General features: G+C 35.9%; 1 protein-coding gene across 1 annotated transcript in view; it reads left to right on the forward strand.

Moving 5' to 3' along the window:
* The window catches only part of COMMD10 (COMM domain containing 10), a 197436-nt gene that overhangs the window by 19668 nt on the left and 151099 nt on the right, over positions 1–26669 (forward strand). The window contains exon 5 of the mRNA XM_027606892.1: positions 15994–16104. Within this exon, the coding sequence (XP_027462693.1) occupies positions 15994–16104 (111 nt within the window). The remainder of the gene's footprint in view (positions 1–15993; positions 16105–26669) is intronic.

The raw sequence follows: 26669 nt of genomic DNA on the forward strand, positions 1-26669 counted from the left end.
GAACTAGGTTGACTTTAGTGGCATCTGAACTTAAGGATATAGGTTAGGGAGTATCCCTAAGTTGTGATATTTGTAATCAAGCATTTGTACCTCTTAACATGATTTGGTGTAGCATCAGCATTAAAGAAGGGCCTTGGTTTAGTCACTTTTGGATTTTTGATGTCTTCTGGAGATTGCCTAATGTGTAGCCCTGTGTGGTATGATTTATGCAGTATGTTTTGTCGAGATGGGCCATCACCTGGGTGCAGGGTAACTCCAGTATTAATTCAAGACATTTATCTGCATCTTTGTGTTACATTGTCATATACTCACATCTGTGTAATATGGATATTATATTGCATAATAGTCATCTCTGAGGTCCTGGCATTGTCTTCATGTACTTAGAGATGTCACAACTGAGGATTCTTTCAATAGGATGCAAGCAGTTGTATGGTTTGGTCCTTGGAGGCTTATTGACCCCCGTTCTTGCCAATGACTAGATGATGACAAAGAGGGTGGTGGGAGTGGGCAGCTGGACATGTGCTCCCATTGCATCTGTATATTCTTCTATTATAACCTTTAGTACACTGTATCTTTTAAACATAATGTTACTACATTATAATTTACATAGTGTAAACTGCTTTCTTTTAAATTGTACAGTTTGAGGAATTTTGATACATGTGCACTCAGGAGATCACTCCCATCATCAAAACACAGGGCATTTTCATCACCTTCAAAAGTTCCCTCACGCCCCTTGGAAGTCCCTTTCTCCCCTAACCCGGGCCCAAGGAAACCACTGATCTGCTTTCTCTCCCTATAAACTGCATTTTCTAAGATTTTGTATGAATAGAATCAGACAGATGTACTTTTTTCTATCTGGCTTCTACCACTGAGTCAGATTTTGAGGTTCATCCATATTATTCTATGTGTTAGTTTGTGCTTTTTTAGTGTGGAGTAGTATTCTATCACGTGGATATATCACAGTTTGTCCTTTGATCTGCTAATGGATGTTTGGGCTATTTCTGGTGTTTGGCTGTTTTGAATAACTCTGTTAATGTTCATGTTTACATCGTTGTATGGACGTATCTTTTCTTTTTAAGATTTTACTTATTTGAGAGAAAGAGAGTGCACAAGCAGGGGGAGAGGGAGAAGGTGACTCCCTGCTGAGCAGGGAGCCCCAGGTGGGGCTCAGTCCCAGGATCCTGAGATCATGACCTGAGCTGAAGGCAGACGCTTAACTGACTTAGCCACCCAGGCGCCCTGGACATATCTTTTCATTTCTTACTTAGTGGTGGATTGATTGGGTAGCTGTAACTACCAAACAGTTTTCAAACTGGTTTTACTAGTTTACATTCCAGCCAGTCATTTTTTCACATATTGGTCAACACTTGGGATTGCCAATCTTTTAAATTTTAGTCCTTCTGATAGGTGTAAGGATAGTGGACGTAAAGATGTTGAATATCTTTTTATGTGTTTATTGGCCATTTGTGTATCTTCCTTTGTGAATGACCTGTTCAAGTCTTCGCCCATTTTTGTATAGATCTCTTTGTCTTACTCTTACTGAGTGATAAGAATCCTTGATATAGTTTGGATACAAGTCCTTTGTCAGTGTATGTATTGTGACTATTTTATCAGTCTGTGGCTTGCCTTTCCTTTTTTCTTAATGGTGCTATTTGAAGAACAGAATTTCTGATTTTGGTGAAGTCCAGTTTATAATTTTTTTCTTTTATGGTTAATGCTTTTAATGTTCCATCTAATATCTTTGCCTATCCCAGGATCACAAAGATTTTCTTTTGTGTTTTCTTCTAGAAGTTTGATGGTTTCAGCACTTACATTTAGGTCTGTGATGCATTTTGAGTTCATTTCGTGTTTGGTGTTAGGAAGGGGTTGTTGTTCATTTTCTTTCTGTTTAGATAGCTAGTTGTTCCAGCATCATTTACCTTGGCATCTTTGTCAGAATCAACTGATGGGTCTGCATTTCTGTTCTTTTGCCAGTGGTGCATTATCTTTATTGCTGTGGCTTTATAATAAATCTTGAAGTTTGGTAGTGTAGCTTTTCCAAACTAAAAAAAAAAAAAAAGAAAACTGCTTTGGCTCTTTTATGTCATTGCCATTCCATTTAAATTTTAGAATCAGCTTGTCAATTTCTATAGAAAGTGCCTGCCGGGTAGTTCATTGGATTGTCCTAAATCTGTAGATCACTTTTGCTGGAACTGACATTGTAACAATATTAAGCCTTTCAGTTCACGAACATGGTATATCTCCATATACTGGTACCTTCTTCAGTTTATTCCAGTAACTTTTGTAGTTTTTCAATGACAAGGATTTACACAGATTTTGTTAAAGTATATCCCTGTGCTATAGACTGAATGTTTGTGTCTTCTGAAAATTCGTAAGTTGAAACTTAACCTTCAAGGTGATGATATTAGGTGGTGGGGCCTTTGGGAGGTGATTAGTTCATGGGAGCAGATCCCTACTGAGTGGGATTAATGCCCTTATAAAAGAAACCAGAGAGAGCTGCTTTACCCCCTTCTGCCATGTGAGAACACCAAGAGAAGTCAGCAGGCCTCAAACCACCATGGTGGCACATTGATCTTGGACTTCCAGCCTCCAGAACTGTGAGAAATATTTATTATTATTAAGCTGTGTAGTCTATTGTATTTTGTCATAGCAGCTGGAACAGACCAAGACACTATGCTTTGGCATGATTTTGGTTGCTCCTACAAATGGGATTGTGGTTTTGATATTTTCTAGTTGTTTCTAATATCTTGAAATACCATTGATTTTTCATAAGAATCTTGTGTGCCGTAACTTTCCTGAAATCATGCACTAGTTTCTGAGCTTTTTAGTAGATTACTTGAGATTTTCTACATATATGATGTCATGTTACGTCAAAATTGTTTTTGTACATGTTTGTCTTCATCACTAGACTTAGAACTTTGAGGACAGAGGATTGTGAATTTATTCATTTTTTGTTACCAGAACCTAAGATGGTATAAAAGGCAGATCCATAGTTCTTGGTTTTTCTTCTTTTTGGCTGCTTTTTGAGGTCATGTTTGCTACTTTCTCCTCATTTCCACACTTTCGCATAGTACCAGGACTCAGTCCCTGGTTCTCTTCTATTTTCTTCTGTATTTTCCCTGGCAATTTCATCTAGGTATCAGGGTTTAAATGCTAGTTTATGAAAATTTTTTTCTCTAGCCTGGGCCTGCCTACTTGATAATTTTATTGGATGTCTAATAGGCATCTCAGACTTAACATTAAAAAAATAAATAAACTGATCCTTGGATCGTTCCTTTTTGAAACTATTTCTGTAGTTTTTCCATTTCAGTTAATGGTAACTTTGGTTTTTTTGTTTTTGTTTTTCTCCATTTGCACAAGCCAGTCTTTATCATTTTGCCATTTTCTTTAAAAATGAATAGAAAACCAGGATGACCATCTGATTCTTTTGGTAAGAAGTGGAGGTTTCTTAAACTTAATGGAATTTATATAAAGATAGGAATCATTAGTATCCTGAAAGCACCAAGTTTTTTCTCAAATTGGATACTTGTGTTTAGGCTGATATCTATGTATATAATACTTAAGAAAACCACATACATAAAATGCTGGAAATTGAAGATTTGTCTTAATCCTAAGATATTATTTGTTATTAGCCATTGGGTGAGGGGACTTAACTTTGTTATGTTTTGAGTTTTAGGTACTCCTCCGGTTAGGACAAAAGTAGGGAACCACTTGCATTTCTTCTATTAAATTGCTTTGTAATTTAATCACATTTATAGTGTTATTCTGTTTGCAGATTCATTCTGAGTTCCACATGAGACGTTTTAGAATGCAACATTGTAAGTTGGGCACAACCAGCTTGAAAATGGGGAATAAAATTTGGGATCTCTTGGAGAGCCTCCAAATGATAGACTGTGTAACATTTTGCTAATTTGATTAATGAATCTTTATGAGCTGATTATAAGTACCTTCTTCATAGTTGATAGCATTTTCTTTCCAAAGAAGGTAAAAAATTGAGCAGTAGTCATCTGTATACTCTTACTGGTATATAGAACGTTTCCAGTGAAATGTACTCCTAAATTGGTAGTGTCATCTTGTGTCCTTTGGCCTGTATTGCTTGAGGAAATAAATCTCCATACGTTAAAATGGAAATAGTGGAAACTTCTCTGTTTTAGACAAATGTAAAAATTACTCTGACTCTTATCATTTTAAACAAAGATTAATTGCACATGCATACATATACCCATGCTATTATTGAGAGATCATGAATATGACCTTTTATATATTCAAAAATTGATTTTCCCAGCAGGTATTGCTTTCTTGTGATACATATTTATAATGAGAAATGCTTCAAAGAAGCTAACCTTATTAAACATATTACATTGAATTGAAAAACTCCCTTTTCCCCTGTGTGAAAGATGTGAAAGAAGTTCTTATCTCATGCTTTATTTTTATATGTGTAATTTTTGGAAACAAAGAATATGGAAAAGCCACTTAGAATTACAGGGACCTTGTAGAGCAGTAGGTTTTCTTTAAATGCCATAATCTTGGGCGCCTGGGTGGCTCAGTTGTTAAGCGTCTGCCTTCGGCTCAGGTCATGATCCCAGGGTACTGGGATCGAGCCCCACATCGGGCTCCCTGCTCCACAGGAAGCCTGATTGTTAAGCGTCTGCCTTCGGCTCAGGTCATGATCCCAGGGTACTGGGATCGAGCCCCACATCGGGCTCCCTGCTCCACAGGAAGCCTGCTTCTCCCTCTCCCACTCCCCCTGCTTGTGTTCCCTCTCTGGCTGTGTCTCTCTGTCAAATAAATAAATAAAATCTTTAAAAAGAAAAATAAATGCTATAATCTTGTACCTAAGAATGAGGTGTAAATATGAATTTAGCAGAATTTCCATAATTATTTACATTTATTAATCATCTTTCTCCTCTTCTTCATGCTGTTCCGTATTTAAGTGAATTAGCCTTTTGATAATGATAGATATACATGCAGTAGGACAAAGTAATACAGAGAGATCTCATGTACCCTTCACCCAGTTTCCCCCAGTGATAACATCTTGCACAACTATAGTACAACATCACAAGCAGGACAGTAACATTCACACAATCAAGATACAGGACATTTTCATTACCACAAGGTTCTCTCATATTACCTTTTTTTTTTTTCTTTTGGTCTCATGTTACCTTATATGGCCATACCTTCTTCCCTTTCATGCCCATCCCACACCTTTCAGGTAACCATTAATTTCTTCTGTATTTCTATAGTTTCTGTGATTTCAAGAAGTGTAATATATATGGAATCATACAGTATGCAATGTTCTGGGGTTGACTTTTTTTTCCACTTACCATAATTTTCTGGGTATTCATTCTGATTGTTAGAGGGTTTTGTTTTGTTTGTTGAGAGAGAGAGGTGGGGGGAGGGACTGAGAGAGGCAGAGAGAGAATCACAAGCAGACTCCTCCCTGAGTGCAGAGCCCAACACGGGGCTCGATCTCACGACCCTGAGATCATGACCTGAGCTGAAATCAAGAGTCAGACGCTTAAGCAACTGAGCCACCCAAGCTCCCCTCCGGTTGTTAGAGGTATTAAATGTTTATTCCTTTTTATTGCTATGTAGTATTCCCTGGTATATACGTGAAACAGATTACTTAAGCCCTTAGCTTTTGAAAGGTATTGGAGTTGTTTTCAGTTTTTGTTGGTTACAAATGAAGTTGCCGTAGACATTTGTGTTTAGGTTCTTGCATGAACAGAAGTATTTACTTCTCTTGAACAAATACTCACGAGTGCAGTTGCTGGGTGGTATGGTAGTTATATGTTTAGTTTTATAAGAAACTCTCCAACAGTTTTCCAGAATGGCTATATCATTTTGCATTCTCATCAGCAGTGTATGAAGGATCCACTTCCTCTGCATCCTTTGCAGCATTTGGAGTTGTCACTATTTTTTATTGTAATTGTTCTGATAGGTGTGCAGTGATATCTCATTGTGGCTTTAACTTGCATTTCTTGGATAACTAATGATGTTGAACACTTTTTCTTATATTTATTTTGCCATCTGTATATCCTCTTCAGGGAGATGTCTCTATGCCTTTTGCACATTTTCTAATTGGATTACTTCTTAAAAAAAACAAAAAAACTATTACGTTTTGAGAGTTGTTCTTATATTATTAGAGACGTATCCTTTCAGATATGTGGTTTGCAAATGTTTTCTTCCAGTCTGTAGTTTGACTTTTCATCCTCTTAATTAAGGTCATTTGCAGAGCAAAAATTTTTCATTTTGTTGAAGACCAATTTATCAATTTTTCTTGGAATGGATTTTGCTTTTGCTGTCATGTCTCAGAACTTTTTCCCTTGCCCTAGACCATTTAAGCACTCTTGGCTTAGTTTTTCTTTTTCCTAAAACATTTGTAGTTTTATATTTTTTATTTATGTCCATGATCCCCCCCCCCTTTTTTTAAAGATTATTTATTTGAGAGAGAGTGAGAAAGAGAGAGCATGAGCAGGGGGAAGGGTAGAGAGAGAAGCAGACTCCCCGCTGTGTAGGGAGCCCGATGTGGGACTTGATCCCAAGAGCCTGGCACCATGACCTGAGCTGAAGGCAGACGCTTAACTGACTGAGCCACCCAGGCGCCCCCATGATCCCTTTTGAATTAATTTTTACATAAGGTGTGTGAGTTGGTTGAGGTTAATTATTTTGCCTGTGGTTCTTGAGATTCTTAGATCCTTGATTTGAGATTTTTCCTCTTTTCAAATTTAAGTATTTGGTTCTTTAAGTTTTCTTCTCAGCATTGCTTTAGCTGTATCCCACAAATTTTGACATGTTGTGTTTTTTATTTTCAAGAGTTCAATGTATATTTGGATTTTCCTTGAGACTCAGTGATTATTTAAAAGTGTGTTGTTTAGTTTCCAAGTGTTTGGAGATTTTCCTCTTTCTGTTATTGATTTCTAGTTTAGTACTATTGTGATCAGAAAATACATCCTATGTGATTTCAGTTATTTTTATTTGTTAAGGCATATGTTTTATGGCCCATAATATGGTCTGTCTTGTATACATTTTGTGGGTGTTTGAAAAGAATATGTATTCTGCTTTTGTTGAGCAAAGTGTTCTACAAATATCAGTTACATTTTTTCGTTGATGATGTTGTTGAATTCTTTAAAGCCTTGCTGATTTTCTGTCTAGTTATTCTATCAGTTGTTGAGAAACAAGTTTTGAAGACTCTAACTATAGTTGTGGATTTGTCTAGTTCTTTTAGCTCTGTCAATTTTTGCTTGACATATATTGCAGCTCAAAGACCTTTAGCGTTGTTATGTCTTGGTGTATTGATCCTTTTATTGTTATTTAATGTCCTTCTCTGTCTCAGATAATTTTATAGCCCTCCCTGCTTTGTTTTGATTAATGTTTGCATGATATATCTTTTTCCATCATTTAACTTTCAAACTGCCCATGTCATTATCTTCAGAGTATTTTTCTCCAGACAGCATGTAGTTGTGTCATTTTTAAAAAATTGAGGTTCGGGCGCCTGGGTGGCTCAGTCATTAAGCGTCTGCCTTCGGCTCAGGTCATGATCCCAGGGTACTGGGATCGAGTCCCACATCAGGCTCCCTGCTCTGCGGGAAGCCTGCTTCTCCCTCTCCCACTCCCCCTGCTTGTGTTCCCTCTCTCGCTGTGTCTCTCTCTGTCAAATAAATAAATAAAATCTTTAATAAAAAAATAATAAAAAATTGAGATCCACTTGGCCTATAACATTTATAGGTGTTATATATATCATGTGCATGATTTAGTATTTGTATATCTTGTGAAGTAATCACTACAGTAAGTCTAGTTAACGTCCATCACCACACATAGTTAGCAATTGTTTTTCTTGTGAAGAGAGCTTTTAAGATATACTCTCAACGAAGGTGGGGAGATCGGAGCGGGAGGCGAACCATGAGAGACTACGGACTCTGAGAAACAAACTGAGGGTTCTGGGGGTGGGGGTGGGGGGATGGGTTAACTTGGTGATGGGTATTAAATAGGGCACATATTGAATGGAGCACTGGGTGTTATACACAAACAATGAATCATGGAACACTACATCAAAAACTAATGATGTAATGTATGGTGATTAACATAACATAATAAAAAAAAAGGTGTACTCTCTTAGCTACTTTCAAACATGATATAGTAGTATTAGCTGTAGTCACCCTGCTGTACATTATATCTCCAAGACATACTTATTTGGTAACTGCAAGTTTGTGCCTTTTGATCACCTTCGTTCATTTCACCCACCTCCCTCCCCGCATGGCCCTCCACCTCTGGCAACCACCAGTCTTTTCTTTGTAGCACTGGGTTTGGTTGTTGTTGTTGTTTTTAGATTCCACATATAAGTGAGGTCATAGGGTGTGTCTTTCTGAGTCTGACTTATTTCACTTCCTATAATGCCCTCAAGAGTTCACCCATGTTGTTGCAAATGGCAGGATTTCCTTCTTTTTTGTGGTAGAATAATGTTCCTCTTTGTGTGTGTGTGTGTGTGTGTGTGTGTGTCTCATTTTCTTTAGCCATTCATTGGTCTGTGGGCACCTATGTTGTTTTCACATCTTGGCTATTGTGAATAATACTGCAGTGAACATGGGGTTGTAGGTATCTTTTTGAGTCAGTGTTTTCAGATAAATATCCAGAGGTGGGATTGCTGGATCATATGGTAGTTCTATTTTTAATTTTTTGAGAAACCTCCATATTTTCCATAGCCGTGATACCAGTTTACATTCTCATCAACAGTACACGAAGGTTCCCTTTTCTCCACATCCTCACCAACACTTGTTATTTCTTGTGTTTTTGATAGTCATTCCAACAGGTGTGGGTGATATGTCATGGTGGTTTTGATTTTGACTTGTATTTCCCTGATGATTACTGATGTTGAGTGCCTTTACATGTACCTGTTGGCCATGCGTATGTCTTCTTTGGAAAAATGTCTATTCATATCTCTGCTCATTTTTAAAACAGATTGTTTATTTTTTTGCAGTTGAGTTTTCTGAGTTCTTTATATATTTTGGATATTAACCCCTTATCAGATATATGATATGCAAATAGTTTCTCCCATTTGGTGGGTTATGTTTTCATTTTGTTGATGGTTTCCTTTGCTGTGCATAAGATTTTTGGTTTTAGTCCCACTAGTATATTTTTGCTTGTGTTACATTTGCTTTTGGTAAAATTCCTCACCAAGAGTAATGTCAAGGAGCTTACCATTATGTTTTCTTCTAGGAGTTTTAGGTTTCAGGCAGGTCTTACGTTCAAGTCTTTAATTTATTTTGAGTTAGTTTTTGTGCGTGGTGTAAGATAGCACTCCAGTTTCATTCTTTTGAATGGGCTCTTCAGTTTTTCCAACACTGTTTATTGAAGAGATTGGGCTTTCTCCATTGTATATTTTTGGCTTCTTTGTTGTAAATCAGTTGACCATATATGTGTGGACTGGTTTCTGGACTTTGTTTTGTGTTCCACTGATATATGTGTTTGTTCCTATGCCAATACCGTGTTTCAATTACTATAACTTTGTAATAGAGTTTGAAATCAGGAAGCATGTTGCCTCCAGCTTTGTTCTTTCTCAAGATTATTTTGGCTACTTGGAGTCTTCTCTGGTTCCATACAAATTTGAGGATTGTTTGTTCTATTTCTGTGAAAAATACCATGGAAATTTTGATAGGGAATGCAGTGAATTTATAGATTGCTTGGGTAGGACGGACACTTTAACAGTATTCTTCCAATCCACAAACATGGAATGTTTTTCCATATATTTGTGTCTTCATTTCCTTTCATCAGTGTCTTGTGATTTTCAGCATACAGGTCTTTCACCTCCTTGGTTAAATTTATTCCTAGGTATTTTATTCTTTTGATGCAATTGTAAATGTGATTGTTTTCTTATTTTTCTTTCTGATAGTTCATTATTAGTGTATAGAATTCAATAAACTTTTATATGTTGATTTTGTATCACACAGCTTTACTGAATTCATTTACTAATTCCAAGAGTTATTTGGTGGAGTTGTTAAGATTTTCCGTATATAAAATCTTGTCATTTGCACTGGCAGTTTTACATATTCCTTTCTAATTTGGATGCTAACTATTATTTTTCCTTGCCTAATTGCTCTGGATAGGACTTCCAATATTTTGTTGAGTAAAAGTGGCAATAGTTGCCATCCTTGTCTTGTTCTTGATCTTAGAGGAAAAGCATTCAACTTTTCACCATTGAGGATGATGTTAGCTGTGGGCTTGACATATCTGGCCTTTATTATGTTAAAGTATGTTCCCCTTATACCCATCTTTTGAGAGTTGTTTTGTTTTGTTTTTATCATAAATGGATGTTTAATTTTGTCAGATGTTTTTTCTGCATCTGTTGAGATAATTATATGATTTTTATCTTTGATTTTCTTAACGTGGTATGGCACAATGATTGATTTGTGGATGTTGAACCATCCTTGCATCCTTGGAATATATCCCACTTGATCATGGTGTATGGTCCTTTTAATGTATTGTTGAATTTGATTTGGTAATATTTTGTTGAATTTGAGAAGGATTGGTATTCATTCTTCTGTAAATATTTGGTAGAATTCACCAGTGAAGCCATCTGGTCCTGGACTTTTATTTGTTGGGAGATTTTTGATTAGAGATCCAATCTCCTTATTAGGAATTTGTTCAGATTTTCTTTCTTTTCTTTTCTTTCTTTCTTTTTTTTTTTTATGATTCAATCTTGGTAGGTTGTATGTTTCTTTTTTTTTTTTTAAAGATTTTATTTATTTATTTGACAGAGAGAGAGAGCAAGAGCAGGAACACAAGCAGGGGAAATGGGAGAGGGAGAAGCAGGCTTCCCACTGAGCAGGGAGCCTGATGTGGGGCTCGATCCCAGGACCCTGGGATCATGACTTGAGCCGATGGCAGATACTTAACGGCTGAGCCACCCAGGCACCCTGGTAGGTTGTATGTTTCCACGAATTTGTCCGTTTCTTGAAGGTTGTCCAGTTTGTTGGCATATAATTGTTCATAGTATTCTTTTACGGTCTTTTGGATTTCTGTGGTATTAGTTGTAATGTCTCCTCTTTCATTTCTGATTTTATTTGATTCTTTTCTCCCCTGCCCCCCTTTTTTTTGGTGAGTCTGGCTAAAGGTTTGTTAATTTTTGTTTATCCTTTCAAAAGAAAGTCAGCTCTTAGTTTGATCTTTTTTATTGTATTTTTAGTCTGTTTATTTCTAATATTTGTTTTTTTCCATCTCTCTACTTTGGGTTTTGTTTGCTCTTTTTCTAGCTAGGGTGTAAAGGTGGGTTGTTTGAGATCTTTTTTTGTTTCTTGATGTGCAGACACTTATTGATATGATTCTTAGAACTGCTTTTGTGGCATCCTATAAATTTTGGTATGCTGTATTTTCAGTTTAATTTGTTTCAAAGTAGTTCTTTTGGTTCTTTTTGATTTCTTTTTTGTTGCATGGCTGCTAACATTGTATTATGTTTTGGTTCTCCAAAATCTATGTCCTTTTTTTTCCTTATGAAGCCCTCAGATAATTGTTCTTTGTATTTTATTGAGAGATTGTAGATATTTGTGGATAGATTTTTTTTTTTTTTTTTAGGTGCATAGTCCTTGATACCAGAAGTCACTGTTTCTTAAATTGGGAACTTCATAGAATTAAGTAGATTTAGAAGAAAAAATCATCGAAGTCAGAAGTGGTTAAGAAAAAATTTGTGGAGCAAGTATTCAGCTAAGTTTTACAAATAGGCTTATGTTCTTATATGAAATATTTAGTCAACTGCCTAATTTTTGTATCTCATTAGAGTAAATAGAGGTGTATAGTTTCTGTAATGAGCCATACGGAAATGAAATTTCTGCTTATGGTATTTACTAGTTATAAAGTAAATGTGGCTTATAGCAATAGAATATAGATAGTGTTTTCTATTTTAGCAGTTACAGCTCTAATTTTATGTGTTTTCATGATTTATTATGATAAATAATAAAATATTTCATGAATACCTACACACATAGTTCCTAAAACTCATTCAGTATTTCTGAGCAGTATTTTTCTAACTATAGATAGCCTGAAATATTAGTGGTTTAGTGGGTAATGAAATCAGTTTAGAGGGTTTTTCAAGTAGCATTTTCAAAATGAAACATAATAAAGCTTGTTAAAGAACATGGCTCCAGGTAAAAATTTTTCTGTGGAACTTTGGGATATGTATATCAGTTTGCAACATAAAAAGTATTTCTTACTGTATTGTATGGTCCAAACAGTGGCTACTGTTTTGGAGCACCCCACTAGTTAAAATCTGGTATAAAACTTTACATTTTCTTTTTCCATTTAAAAGGGTTAATATAGGGCGCCTGGGTGGCTCAGATGGTTAGGCGTCTGCCTTCGGCTCAGGTCATGATCCCAGGGTCCTGGGATCGAGTCCCGCATCGGGTTCCCTGCTCCTTGGGAGCCTGCTTCTCCCTCTGCTTCTCTCCCTCTCTCTCTCCCTCTGTCCCTCATGAATAAATAAATAAAATATTTTAAAAAAATAAATAAATAAAAGGGTTAATATAATCATAATTTTGGCTGATTTTGTAAGAGCTTAGAATTTTGGTTTACTTTCACTTACGAGAATTTAAGCTTATGTTGAGGTCATTACATGGAAATATGAGATAGAATGAAGTTATATATATATATATATATATATATGTATTTTTTTTAAGTCATTGTATTTTGAACTGACATCTTAGTAACATCAGGTAAGAAGTAATGTTAGTGAGATGTATAAAAACTATCATTTAAACAGTTTGGCTTGGGTTGAAAAACATTAAAAATATCAGTGTCTTATTTTTCTTGTGTTTTATGTTATTTTGGTGACATTTAAATCTAGGATGTTTATTAAGATATAAGGACTCTTAGATGTAAATCTGTACGAAATAAGAAAAATATTAAAATGGTTCCTGGTATTTTAATATACAAGTGTCTGCTGTACACAAGGCAAAATTTTATTTTAAATAGAAGCAAATATAGTCAAGCTAATAAAAGTCAAAATTCTATACTAGATTTTCTTGTTTTATATGTAATTAAAATATTGATCACCATTGCATTTGTTTCTTAGTTATGAGTTGCCAAGGAATAATGATTCGATAGTATACTATACAATTTTCACCTATGCGGTGGGATTTTGCTAACTCATATTTCTATTACTAGTGCCAATTAGAGACACAGCCAGTAATATAGTGGTATGTTATAAACAATTTAAGGAATTACTTCTTTCTCCGCTTTTCTTTGTTTTTTTTAGGACATTTTTGTTTTTGAAGCGTATGTGTCACTTATTTTTCATGATGTTCCTCAATTTTTCTTTTTCTTTTGTTTCTTCATAATCAAATTCATGTTATGATTTCTTGGCTAAAAAGGTACACAAATGGTGTTGTGGTCTTGTATCACAGCTAGAGACACATGTTTGCCACTTTTGGGCAATACTAATTTTGATCTTTGGTTAAGATCTTTGTTTTCTTCTCTGCATAATGACTATTTTTGTTTTGTAACTAACAAGCAGTTGTGGGTGGAAACTTTGTGACTGCATTTCAAACCAAACTTTCCCCACCTAGATTTAGTATCTGTTGACTTTTAATTGAATCAATTTCTTATAATTTTTTATTTTGATTTTTATGTAATTTTAAACAGAGAAAAATTACAATAATAATATAAGGAACTTTTATATATTCTTTGTTTCCAATTCACCAGTTATTTACATTTTACCCATTTAAGCTGTAAAATGAGTATGAGTCCCTGTCTCAAGTAGTGTTGATTTTCTTTGTCTCCTAGTTTCACTGAAAAGGGTTTATTTGTGTTCTTCTTATTATTACTGTGTGTAGTTGTAAAGTATTTTTTTATAATTCTAGTTCTTTCTGTATTCCCTCTTCATTTAAAGTTTCTGAATACTGATCATTTTCTGAGAAATTTTCTGTGTGGGTGTGGGTATGTGCACATAATACATATGAACTTAGCAATTCTATTTACTTTTTAAATTGCTCTTTAAAATGGGCATGGGACAAATATTTTTCAGTCGCAAAGTTCCATAGAAAAGGCTCTGGAATTTAAGAAAGCCAACCCACCAACTCTTTTAGTCGTGACTCTTAAAAATTACCTTTCCTTGTGAGTATTCTTTGATTCATTTCAGTTCAGTTCAGTTCATTTCAGTTCAATTCAATTCAACAGATATAGAGTGTCTACTGTATCTAAAAGATACTGTAGAAAAAATCAGGTATTAAAAAGCCTTTCATTTATAATGTTTTGCAGTTTCCAAAACACCTTTGAATACACATTTTCTTCATTGTTATTACCAGTAACTCAGGAAAGTAGATGGTTCAGATAGATTTATTCCCATTTTATATGAAGAAATTGAGATCTTGAAAGATGGTGACTTAACCGTGGTCCCTTAGCTAGTGAGTGACATCTGAAGCATGAACCAAAGCATAAGCTCAGGGCTCTTGTAGATTTTCCTTTACCACTTTTATGCAACGACAAAGGATACATTAATTTATGCAAAATCCTGGCCACAACAAGGGTGTGTTTTTATTTAGTCACTTAATATTTATTTTAAGTGCTTCAAGGGCTGGGATAGGACAGTAAAATAAGATCAAGACAGTATCTCATAGGTTCATCTGAGTAAGGTGCTTTTCAAGTAAGGCAGTGAGCTGTATCAAAATGCTTGGAGTGGTTACGGCATGCTTTTTCTTGTTTTATTGGTGGGTCTGTTGCACATGACCGTTGGAAGTAGTGGTGGGCTGGGATTAGAGACTCTGATTACTGTGATCCATGAGTCAGATCGGTATGCTCAGGATCTTTACTTAACATGCACCATCAAATTGATGTTTTCCTTATGGCATTGTGGGTTATGTCCATGCAACATCTTCCCTCTTTTTACCCATTACCCCTCAGAGGTTCGGTGCCAGAAAGAACAGTACTGTATCTTTATTTTCTCATCACATCCTCTCTCGAATAAATCTTACTTTCATGGCTGTCTTTCCAATTTGGCTCTGAGTCACTGCTGTGATTCTAGCTGTTGAACAGTCTTTCAAGTTAGCAGTTAGCATTCTGGTTAAGTAAAAATTGTCATGAGGCTGCCATTCTTACCAGTGTAGCTAGGGTAGTTTTATTAAATCAGTTATTAGGGCCCAGTTGTCAGAGGCATGTAACAATTGCATGTCACAGTCCTCCCTAAATATTGATACTTGAGATTTACTGGAAATTAAATCTAAAACTTTATTTTACTTCTAGTTCTGAGGTTAGAGGAACCAGTTGTCTGTCAAGTTCAATAAAGCCACATTTGTGCTGTTTAATATTTTAAAAGAAAAACTGTTGTAGTCTGTCTTTACTATTTTTGCCTTACCTGATTAAATTTTGCTGTTGTGTTAATTAATAAGTTCAAAGGAAATGTTCTAATTAATTTCTGTCATAACTGGGAACCATAATAAGTTAGAGTACTTTGGAAAGCATGGTAACACCTGCTCACTAGTAAATATCAATTCTTTGTCTGGCTCTTTTCCAGTCCTACTGTGTCTTAATGTGTGAACCTCTTACCATCTGGGTACTTCAATTTTCCTCTAAATTTAAACAAACAAAAAGTCTTACCTGTATTCTACCTAATACAGTTTTGAAAGATAATGGGAGGTCATTGAAGTGCTAGTTAAAATCTCTAAAAATCATTGGCTTTAAATATATACTATCTTTAAAAAGTAATTTACTACTTAAAAGCCATTGACTCTTTTAGTGTACTACATTGCTTAGTCTAAGACCTCTATTTTTAGAATACAGTGTATTTGAAGACCAAGCTTTATTGTTGAATTTGACAGGCATGGCACAAGGCCAGTGTAATGAGCCCAAAGGGAGAATTTGCAGAATATGCAGGTTGAAGGAGCCCCGGGACTGACTTTCCACTAAGTCTAGGCTATCCGTGTTCATTCCCGTGGATGGGAGATTTGCTTAAAGTTGACTGCTGTCTTCCTTCTGTACCATCTGATTCCAATCTGCACTTGTCTTTTATAGCTCGAGACGGTCGGATGGCAGCTTAACCTTCAGATGGCTCACTCTGCTCAAGCGAAACTGAAATCTCCTCAGGCTGTATTACAGCTAGGAGTAAGCAGTGAAGATTCAAAGGTAAGAACTGGTATCTCATTGAAATGTATATGTTGTTTACTAGGTCTTGTACTTTATTGTTAGCAGGGTCTTTGCCCTCTGGATTGAAAATTTAAACACAATTAAATAAGGATTAATGAATTGTCAGCTCTTTATTTGTGACAGTTTTTGGTATCAGACGATTTATCACTTTATTATTCATTTGAAGAAATGTCTTGCAGGGTACCTTTCTTGCAAGAGCTTTTCATAATGTCTCCTTTTAAATTCTGCAATGGGAAGACTTGGTAATGCCAGATGAAAGTCAGATATTTAATGATTCAGATATCTGTGGATATTTCTGGGTGTTTTTTTTTTTTTTTAAAGATTTTATATATTTGAGAGAGAGAATGAGAGATAGAGAGCACATGAGAGGGGGGAGGGTCAGAGGGAGAAGCATACTCCCTGCTGAGCAGGGAGCCCGATGCGGGACTCGATCCCGGGACTCCAGGATCATGACCTGAGCCGAAGGCAGTCGCTTAACCAACTGAGCCACCCAGGCGCCCATTTCTGGGTGTTTTAAGCTGCATACATATGGTGGAGGGAATACTGTTGTCTAGCCAATGCCTGGATTATGAAGGTAACATGAGTTGTATTTGTGTGTGTGTGTCTCTCTGTATGTGTATAGCACTTGTGTGCATGTGTTTAAATCCTAATTCTTGCAAAATAGAATTTTGGATTCATTTTTTACCTCATGGTGATTTCTCCTTTAGTGTTAATTTCAGGAAGCCTGCACATGTTATCAAGTTTAAAGAATTGGCGTGAAGTATTTTCTTTACTGTAGCATATAGAGAAACATATATTTAAGATATCAATAAAAGCTGTTTGTTGTAATTTTGTTGTAATTGATTATGTTTCTGAGATAAAGGGGAGTGACTTTTCCCCCTAAATGAGGAGACTTTGCTTCATTTTAAGACAAATAAAATAGAGGTGAGAGTGAAGTAGGAAGATCTGAGGAAGGAGAGATTACTATGCCTGGATGTGATCAGAGAAGGACGTGAGAATGTTACTGGTTATGATGGGCATTGAAGGATGGGAGTATTATTACTTCTTTGTTAGAAGTTTCATTATGTAGTATGTCATACACATTTTTGTCTTCCGTAAGAACTGGGGCCAATACCTAGCCCACGTTCCATGTCTGTAAAATTTTAGGCAATTGTGTTGGGTCTCACTGCCTATAATTTATTCATTCATTGCAGTGTTTCAGAAGTATTTCATTTCCCACATTTTACGTTAATAAATATAATATAAATAATAATATGTAAAATAATATAAATTTAGTGGTTAAGAGTTGAACTGACTGGTATATATATTCTGGAATTTAGTAGCAGTGTAGCTTGGGGCAATTTACTTAATTAATCTTTATGAGTGTCAGTTTCTTCACCTGTAAAATGGGGATAATAATACCTGTCTCACAGGGTTTATATGAAGAGTAGATGCCCAATGTAGGGAGTGCTTAGTTCAATGCCTAGTATTAGGTAAATGCTCAAAAATGCAGGCTGCTACCACCACCACCACCACCATCATCATCATCGATAAAATGTTTTTTGGCCATTGAATAAATAAATGTCTTTGTTTTGAACTACAGCTGACTTTAAACTTTTTTACTGATGGAGTTAACCTTTTCCCTTTCTTTGCCTTCTTCCCTCTTTTATTTCTTGATTATGTTTTTCATATTTAGGCTAACTGGGAATTGGGGAGGCAAAGGACAGCCTGGAAAGTCCTTTTTTTCTTCCCATGAACTAGGTGGGGAAGGCAATCCTTTAGGTTTAGGATAATAATCTGGAACTCCCTGGTGTAGACTGGGCCTATTCTGAGTGAAGACACCCGTATGTACCTGGGTACGTTGTACATACGTACACACCTGCATACATTCTCTAGGGGGCCATACCCCTTGACTGCTGCATTGCTCATGACTACCGTATGTTACGTCTGAGTAGCTAAATGCAATTTATAGGTGGGACGGATACTATTTTGACCATATATTGGATATACTCTAAGTATCGTGGTTTAGGCAATGCTTGACTTTGGGATGCATGACTCCTCCCAGCTCCTTTATTATGTCTTCAAAATATGTTTATATGTCAGTTATATTTTTATTTTTTTTTTTAAAAGATTTTATTTATTCATTTGAGAGAGAGAGAATGAGAGATAGCACAAGAGGGAAGAGGGTCAGAGGGAGAAGCAGACTCCCTGCCGAGCAGGGAGCCTGATGCGGGACTCGATCCCGGGACTCCAGGATCATGACCTGAGCTGAAGGCAGTCGCTTAACCAACTGAGCTACCCAGGCGCCCTGTCAGTTATATTTTTAGGCAGTAGGAGGGAATGAGTAATGCTTCTAGTAAAAGAGTCATGTTTTTAATTCATATTATTCAGAAAATCTCTACAGATGTAAAATTCAACTCACTGGAGATAGAGGCTTGAGTACATTAGATTTTCCTGCACATTGCTAGTTTGAAATTTTGAATGAACTTTTGGTTATCCTTACAACTTGTAGAGCTGGAGAACCATTTTCATCAGCAAACAGACCCTTGGGAAGAAGAGCAGCACCACACAAAAGCAAAGGTTACTTTCGGGGCGCCTAGGTGGCTCAGTTGGTTAAGCGTCTGCCTTTTGCTCAGGTCATGATCCCAGGGACCTGGGATTGAGTCCCGCATTGGGCTCCTTGCCCAGCGGGGAGTCTACTTCTCCCTCTCCCTCTGTGCTCTCTCTTGCTCACTCTCAAATAAATAAATAAATAAAATCTTAAAAAAAAATAAAGGATATTTTCATTTTGTATGCAGACTTAAGTCAACCTCTTTGTCTGTATTGCTTATTTTCCCTATAGCACTGTGGGGATTTGGCCCCTGTTTGTTATGTCTGCTACACCGGAGACACTTAATGAAGTGTCTGCCCCCTGTCAGCCTGGACAGACACTTGCCATCTCCAAGTGATGTGTGTCCTAGCTCTAAGGACTAGCTCTAAGGTTGACTACCACACCCCTGTTCTTTCATTGAGCTGCTGCTGGGAAGCATACTTTTTTTTTTTTTTTTTAATATTCTCTCTTTTTGTATGATCGTGTACTCTATTCTTTGTACTTGAACGAGAGTTTGGGAATTCTTGACGGGTTGAAATATTAGGTGAAAGGAATGGGAATATGGAGCATGTTTTAAAAACCAAGTTTGTTAAAAGAAGGCAGAGCTTTTATTCAAAGAACCATGAAAAGCTAAGTGGTTAATTTATGATGCGAAGTATCTTAGAATACAGTTGCCATATGATGAAATTGGCATTCGTTTAAAACAGGAAGCATTAAATAAAATTCTCTTAAGTGTATGTGACACAGGGCAGTTATCCTGAAAATATACATGCATTAAAATAATTCTGAGAGGATTAGTTAGTAAATATTATGAGAGAGACTATTTTTGATGTTTATTTTTGAGCTGCTGAACTGAAAACTTCCTGTAATTCACCAAAGTATGTTGTTTCTAAAAATCTTTCTTCTCATTCACTTCCAACATACACATGAAAAGTGTAGCCTGCAGTGAAGTTTTAATTGCTATCACATTAGATAGCATTGTCGTACTGGTCTCCTTTCTCTCGGAACTTTCTTGTCTCAAGGCTTTCCTGTTTTGCTACTAATTTTATCATGAAAACTGGATGATTGTGGCTTTTCCTACAGTACTTTGATATATATTCTAGTTGTTTGCAGTTAATTATCTTAGTATTTGTCTACTGCATTTAGCAGAGTAAGATTATTTTTCTGTTCCAAGATACCTCTCAATGAGAATTTTTTTTTTTTTGGTTTATTTCGTTAGAGGGCAGTAGAGCTCTTTGCTTACCTAAGCTCTGGCATTTACAGTGTTATTTGAAGTAACATTCAAAATAATGTGTGAAATCAGTAGTTGTGGGAAATGCTAAGTGTTCACATTTCTAATCTGTATATAACAATAGAGTGCTCTTGTTTCCGTTAACAAAATTAATGCCTATTAATCAGATATGTACAGAACAAATAAATGAAATCATTATGATTTCATTGTTTGTTAATTTCTTTATTTGCCAAAATGCAATTTATTAAAAAGCCTTTAACACTATTGACATTTTTGTTACATTCTGTCACTTGTATTAATTTCTGTATGAGAAAAGAGAACAAAATAATCCCCAAGATAGTTGAATGACTCTAATAAGTTATATAGTGTAACTAGTTCCAGGCTAATCATAGACATTTGAAATTTTTTTATTTATAGAGAATAGCAATTTTACACTTAACAAACATTGGTAATTTTGAATATTCAAAGCACTTTAACTTTGACTATTCCTAAAACACTGAAATATTTTAATTTTGCTGTAAAGCGTACGTTATCGCATTTTCCCCAGTAACTTTCCATTTATGTCATGTTTTGTTAGTACAGTGGTTCTAAGTTTTTTTGGTACATCTTTTAAGAAAGAATCTTTGTGTTTCATTCTTCTCTTCTTTTGAAACAACTGGGATAAAAATCACCTTGAAAGGGAACTGTCATTTATCCTAATGTTAAGTTGGATTATGCTCAGGTTGCATATGGTACTTTATGGATGGGTAATTATGATTTCAGGTGAATTTAGGACTTTCAGTACCAATTTTTTGAGTTAGAGACCTTTATTCTTATCTCCAAAGTGGATGGCAAATTCTATTTAGAGTGAAGAAAAAGGAGGGAAAACCCTGTTTTAGTGCTTACTTTGTGCTAGGCATGATATCTCCTCCATTATTTAAACTACTTCTTTCAGGTGTGAAGTCTTATTATTATCCTTATTTTATAAAAAATGAAGAAATGGAAACACATACACATTAAATTATTCCCTCAGGTTATACAACTAAAAAACAGCAGAACTAGGATTTGAAACCAGACAATTTTACTTCAGAGCCCTGTGCTTTATTCATTGCTAAGATACTGTATTTTTTTGCTTATTTAATAATTTAGTAGTTGATCCTGTAATATGTATATATGTTTGGGGGTGCTGAAAGCTGTTCTTCTTTTTTTAATTAATTTACTTGAGAGAGAGAGAAGGAGGAGGAGCAGAGGGAGAGGGAAAGAGAATCCCAGGCAGACTCCATGCTGAGCGTGGAGCCCGACAAGGGGCTCGATCCCAGGACCCTGAGATCATGACCGGAGCGGAAACCTAGAGTCAGACGCTTAACCCACCGTGCCCCTCAGGCACCCTAAAAGCTGTTCTAATATGCAATTATTGTTTTATTGTTGTTGGTTGTTGTTCTCCATAAAGTGATAGGTATATGGATTCTCAATTTCCTTTTCTTTTTCTTTGATTAAATTGAAATAATTTTACACCTTAAGTGAATGCGAGATGCTACTAAACACTTTTACATAGTAAAGTTATTTGTTTTGATGTTAGTTCAGTAGAGTCTCCATTTCACTAACACAATTCACTGTAACAGGTACATGGCAGCATTGATGTTGATACCTTATGAACAGAGAAATAGGCTGTATCATTAAAAAGAAAATGTCCTTAGATCTGTTTATGACAGATATCTTAGTAAAAGGAAAATACATATGTGGTTCAAATTATGAACTCTTGTATTAGAAATTTAAAGTATTTTGATCTCCTTAAAAGTGATGTTTGTATTGACTGATTTTTGAAGGACCTTCAAATTTCTCTGAGCTAACTCTGATGAACAGGTCTGAATTTTACAAATGTTAAATTTTTTACAAATCTAATCCACACAGTGAATAAATTTCAGCATATTCTCTTGAAAAGTTCAGTTTATTTTTCTCTTGTATAACAGCTGGATATTTATAATGGACATTTTGAAAAATATAGGGGGAAAAATCAGTTAAAACCAAGTATAATTCCAATACCCACAACACTATTTGGTTTTGCTATAGGACCTTCCAGTTGTTTTTTTCCTATGGGTTTCTTAACTTATAAATGATTTTTAAAAAGTAGTGATTATGTTTGGCTGAGGCACAGGAATTGAGGTTTTATTATTACTGTTCGATACTCGATGTGGTTATGAGAAGATAATCTCATTCATTAGTCAGAATTTTTTTTCCATTTTGATAAGAAGCAATTATTATCTTTTCTACAACATGCTCTCTATGACCTGAAGAAACATTCTATAAATTCTTGGGCTTTTTACCCACCGATTTTGATGAGTAATATTATAAAATGAGCTTTGCCTCCAGCAGTTCTGTATCAAGATACTAATTCTCATTTGTATTATTTGGGGTGGTTATTTAGGGTTCAGAAAGTTTTGAAGACAGGTCAGTGGTTTTTCTTCTCAAATGAAATGATTGATAAATACTGATTTTCTTTTTAAAAAATTGTGGATTTTTTAATTACTTAAGTTGTATAATATTTATTATAGAAAACTTGAAAATTCCAGAGATATAAAGAGAAACTAATAGATTTACCCCCAGCATGCAGCCAGTCTATTTGATCTCTTTTATTTTGGTGTTTATTCTCTGAATATTTGGAGAGGGGATCATATGAATTCTTTGATTTTATGTATAACTGCTTTTTTCACATAACTCTGCAAACCCTTTTCCATATTGCTTCAAACTCACCATGATGTATTTTAAATGACTGCATCATGCTTTGGCTCTGACATACTGTGATTTTCTAACAGTTCCTCTATTGTCAGATAATAGGTTTGTTTCCAGTATTTTCCTATTAATTGTGATAAACATCTTTGTGTATATGGAGTAGGTGCTCAACAAACATTTACCGAATGATCGATGAATGAATGAAGCCTCCTTGGTATATAGGGTTATACCCCAGGAGTATAATTAGTAGATGAAAGGTCTAACCTAAAAAAGAGGTCTTCTTAGTTTCATAAATGGCTTTCCATAATTATTTTGCAAACACACACAGAAACTCAAAGGTTGCATCCAAAGGATTTAAGAGCTTTTGGAGAAAGGTATAACATTACTATCTCAAATATAGGTTCTTAGATAACTAGTTAATTAATTACTTTGGATAATTTTAGGAGACCAGTGAAAAGCTCAGGTACTTCTGTAATATTAGAGAGCCCTCTATTTTATGATTTCTGTATTCCAGTAGTGTACAAATTAAACAAGCTTTCTTTATACGTGTTTTATTTTATTATAGAATATGCAGAAGCAATTTGATCAAATACTCCAGCAGTTAGAGAAAATAGAAACAGCCCTTATTTGTGAGATAATTTCCCAGATACTCTGAGAACAAAGCCTGGTTCTTTGGAATCGAATTTTTTTTTTTTTAAAGATTTTATTTATTTATTTGAGAGAGAAAGAATGAGAGAGAGAAAGCACGAGAGGGAAGAGGGTCAGAGGGAGAAGCAGACTCCCTGCTGAGCAGGGAGCCCGATGCGGGACTCGACCCCGGGACTCCAGGATCATGACCTGAGCCGAAGGCAGTCGCTTAACCAACTGAGCCACCCAGGCGCCCTGGAATCGAATTTATTTAAGTATCCCTAAAGCTTTGTGGCTCTCCTTTTCTGATTCTTAACTTTGTTTTGTATCCTTTTTAATTGTGATCAGTTTCTCAATGATAGTGTCCTTCAGGTGTCATGTTTTCTACATAAGAGCAATACAAAATATTTTTCCTCAATTTAGTGTATTTTTTTAGTTTTGTGGTCAATTGGACTTTCTAAAAGACTTTATGTTGATGTACCTTGATGTGTTCTGATCATATATTATAGGTCCTTGATATCACAGTGAACCCCTTTGTATCTGTGTGAGAGTGCGTGTGTGTATGTAAACTTTTTTACAATGCTATTTCAGGCTCCCTAATGGAAATGCTGCACTTATCCATGATAGGACTTTATAAGCTAAAAAAAAAAAATACTGTTTTGGACCCTATCTTTGATGGGTAAAGATAAGCAGAATATACACAGTACACAATTAGAGTGTGATAGAATTGAGGATTCATGTGGAGGAAATTATAAAAGAGTCTTGGAGGAGAAAATCCTTTTTAAAAATACTCCAGAAAGTTCATGCATTTCAGAATTAAAATATCATCTTTTTACTAACATTCTTTTTAAAAATGTTGTGGGATTCCAAAGTAGGGAAACAAATAATATCACACTTGTTTGTCTTTCCTAGCTTTGTAACCTTTTTAACTTTTTATATCCAGAGGTAATTGATAATTATAGTATTTCACAGGCAAATAGAATATATTTAGAAATACCTTTAAATTTTGTTTGATGTATTTTTATGGATTAGAAGTGACAATAATGGAAACCCATGGTTTGAGTATTTGAAATAAAAGTGTTTACAATGAATTAGACAACTGAGCAAATAAAATGCAGTTTCATAATTTGAAGAAGCAGTAACTTTAAATAGCTCAAATTCCATTCAAGAAATATTTATTAAACATTTCCTATGTTAGAGATACTAGACAAGGTATTACTGAGATGGAGAGGTCTTATTTTTCATCATGGAGCTTCTGGTCTAGCAAGCCAGTAAATAGAAGTTTAGTGACTATTACAAAAGAGGAAATATCTGGAGCTCTGGAAACTGACAGCAAGGAGTTAGATACTGTGACAGGTGGGGGAGTTTCAGGTGAGGGAAAGAGTACATGAAAAAGGATAGAGACAGATCTTTTGAGGTGTGTGGAGCATGACATAGCTGTGATATCCAGGTGGAGACTGTTGGCAATCTGGGGCTTGGGAGAAATTATAGACTAGAAATTGAGGTTTGGAAATCATTGAGGTTTAGACTATAGTTTCAGTCATAAGAATGGAGGAGATCAATCACTTAGGGACGGAGTATAGAAATTTATGAGTTCCTAAATTTAAAAGGCAAGTAGAGCTTATGACAGCGATTGGGAAGGAGCAGCCAGAGACCAAAGGAAGAACATTTCTTGGAGAGTGAATTATGTCACATGCTGCTAAGAGGTAAAAGAGAAAAAATAAATAAATTACCTAATTTCACCCTCACAGCTATGAATTAGGTACTGATATTTCCCCTAGGTTGCTCAGTGGTTAAATATCAGTACCTAGGTTGGGTCCTAGAAAGGGTTAGAGCCAAGATTTGAATCCAGGTCCATCTGACTCAATAGCCTGAACTTATAATCACTATTCAGTTGTAAAAAAAAAAAAATAAATTTAGTGTCATGGAGATCAGTGGTGATCACTGTCTGGGGCCAGGAGGAGATGTTTAAATGGAAGGCAGTATCGAATGCTATTGAGGGGTCAGGAAAGAGAACAGGCAGGTGAGTGAGGGATTTGATTCGATGGACTTCTCTGATAACTTTGACAATTGTAATCTGAGTTACATTTGAGAGGAAGTAGAAACCTGATTGGATTAAACCGAGGAGAGAAAATGGGGACACAGAGTGAAAGCCACCATCTAAGTAACTCTTTCAAGAAGCACAGAGATAGGATAGTCAGTGTAGGGGGTGTGGATTTAGTGAGTACCGACGAGAGGGGAGGTTGGTATGCTGCTGCAGATCCCTCAGGGGAGAAATTGATAATGCAGGACAGAGAGGGCTATAATTTCCTTGAGAAAGTGAGAATTGAGATCCAGAGCATGAATGGAAGGGTTGGACTATGACAGGAGTGGGAACATACCATTTGTTGTAATAGGAAGTAAGGAAGAGTGTGGGTGAGGTAGGTAGTTTTGGGTGTTGGAAGAGAAAGTTGTGTCTCTGATTGCTTCTGTTTTCTCCATGCAGTCATTCGTTGGGAGAGTGGGTAGGTCCAGGAGGCTTGAGAACAGAGGAGAAAGTATGAAAGAGTATTTTTGCATATGGAGAAAATGAACAAACTAGGTATTTTAGTCTACTTTGCTGTGTTGAACAGTGCTGGTTGCCCACTTGAGATTTGTGGCCATGGATTCAAGATGAGAACTGCTAGAAGGTTGCACATTTTTCTTAATCCATTTTTAGTTGCTCTGGTATAGAGATAGAATAGGTGGATAATTGGATTTAATCAGGGTTTCATCTTTGCCCAGTGTTTTCAGATGAGGGGAGAAAGGGAGAAAGGATGCTCCCCCCACCCCCACCCCGCTGCCACACACACACGGGAGTGATTCTAAATCAGGTCAGGTGGAAAGTGAGGCTATGATGTGTGTTGGGGGTGGGGTGATGGAGAGGAACCGGCTGGAAACAGAGCTAGAACCCTGGGCCATAGCCTCCCTAGAGTAGTTTGTGGTACAGAGGACCCTCAGATGGACACATTAGTTCCAGGATCACTCAGGGACTTTTTCTTTTGAATCTTCAGACGTGTATGGCTTGGTCTGGTGTATAGCATATCCTTTAAGAGGGAGAAGTAGGTAAAACTAAGACCTAATATCTGGTCTTGTCTGAACTTTTACCCCTGCATCCACTTGGAAACTGATGTGGTCCAAATATATGAAGATTTGCTCTATATCGTAGGGTTCTTAATGTGTGGCCAGTGCCTACTCCTTGATCTGTTGCTTCCTTGGTTGACGATATACCCAGCACCTGGAAAATACTGGAGTAGTTCATAAGGGGCCGTCTATACCAATGATACTATAGCTAGAAATCAATTAAAATGTGAACGTTTTATATCTCAGTTGAATTTATTGGCTTTTGAACATCATTGGTGATTTTCTGAATTGCTTTTCTTTTTTTTA

Source organism: Zalophus californianus, chromosome 5, assembly GCF_009762305.2.
Source record: "Zalophus californianus isolate mZalCal1 chromosome 5, mZalCal1.pri.v2, whole genome shotgun sequence".
In the NCBI taxonomy this organism is placed as follows: Eukaryota; Metazoa; Chordata; class Mammalia; order Carnivora; family Otariidae; genus Zalophus; species Zalophus californianus.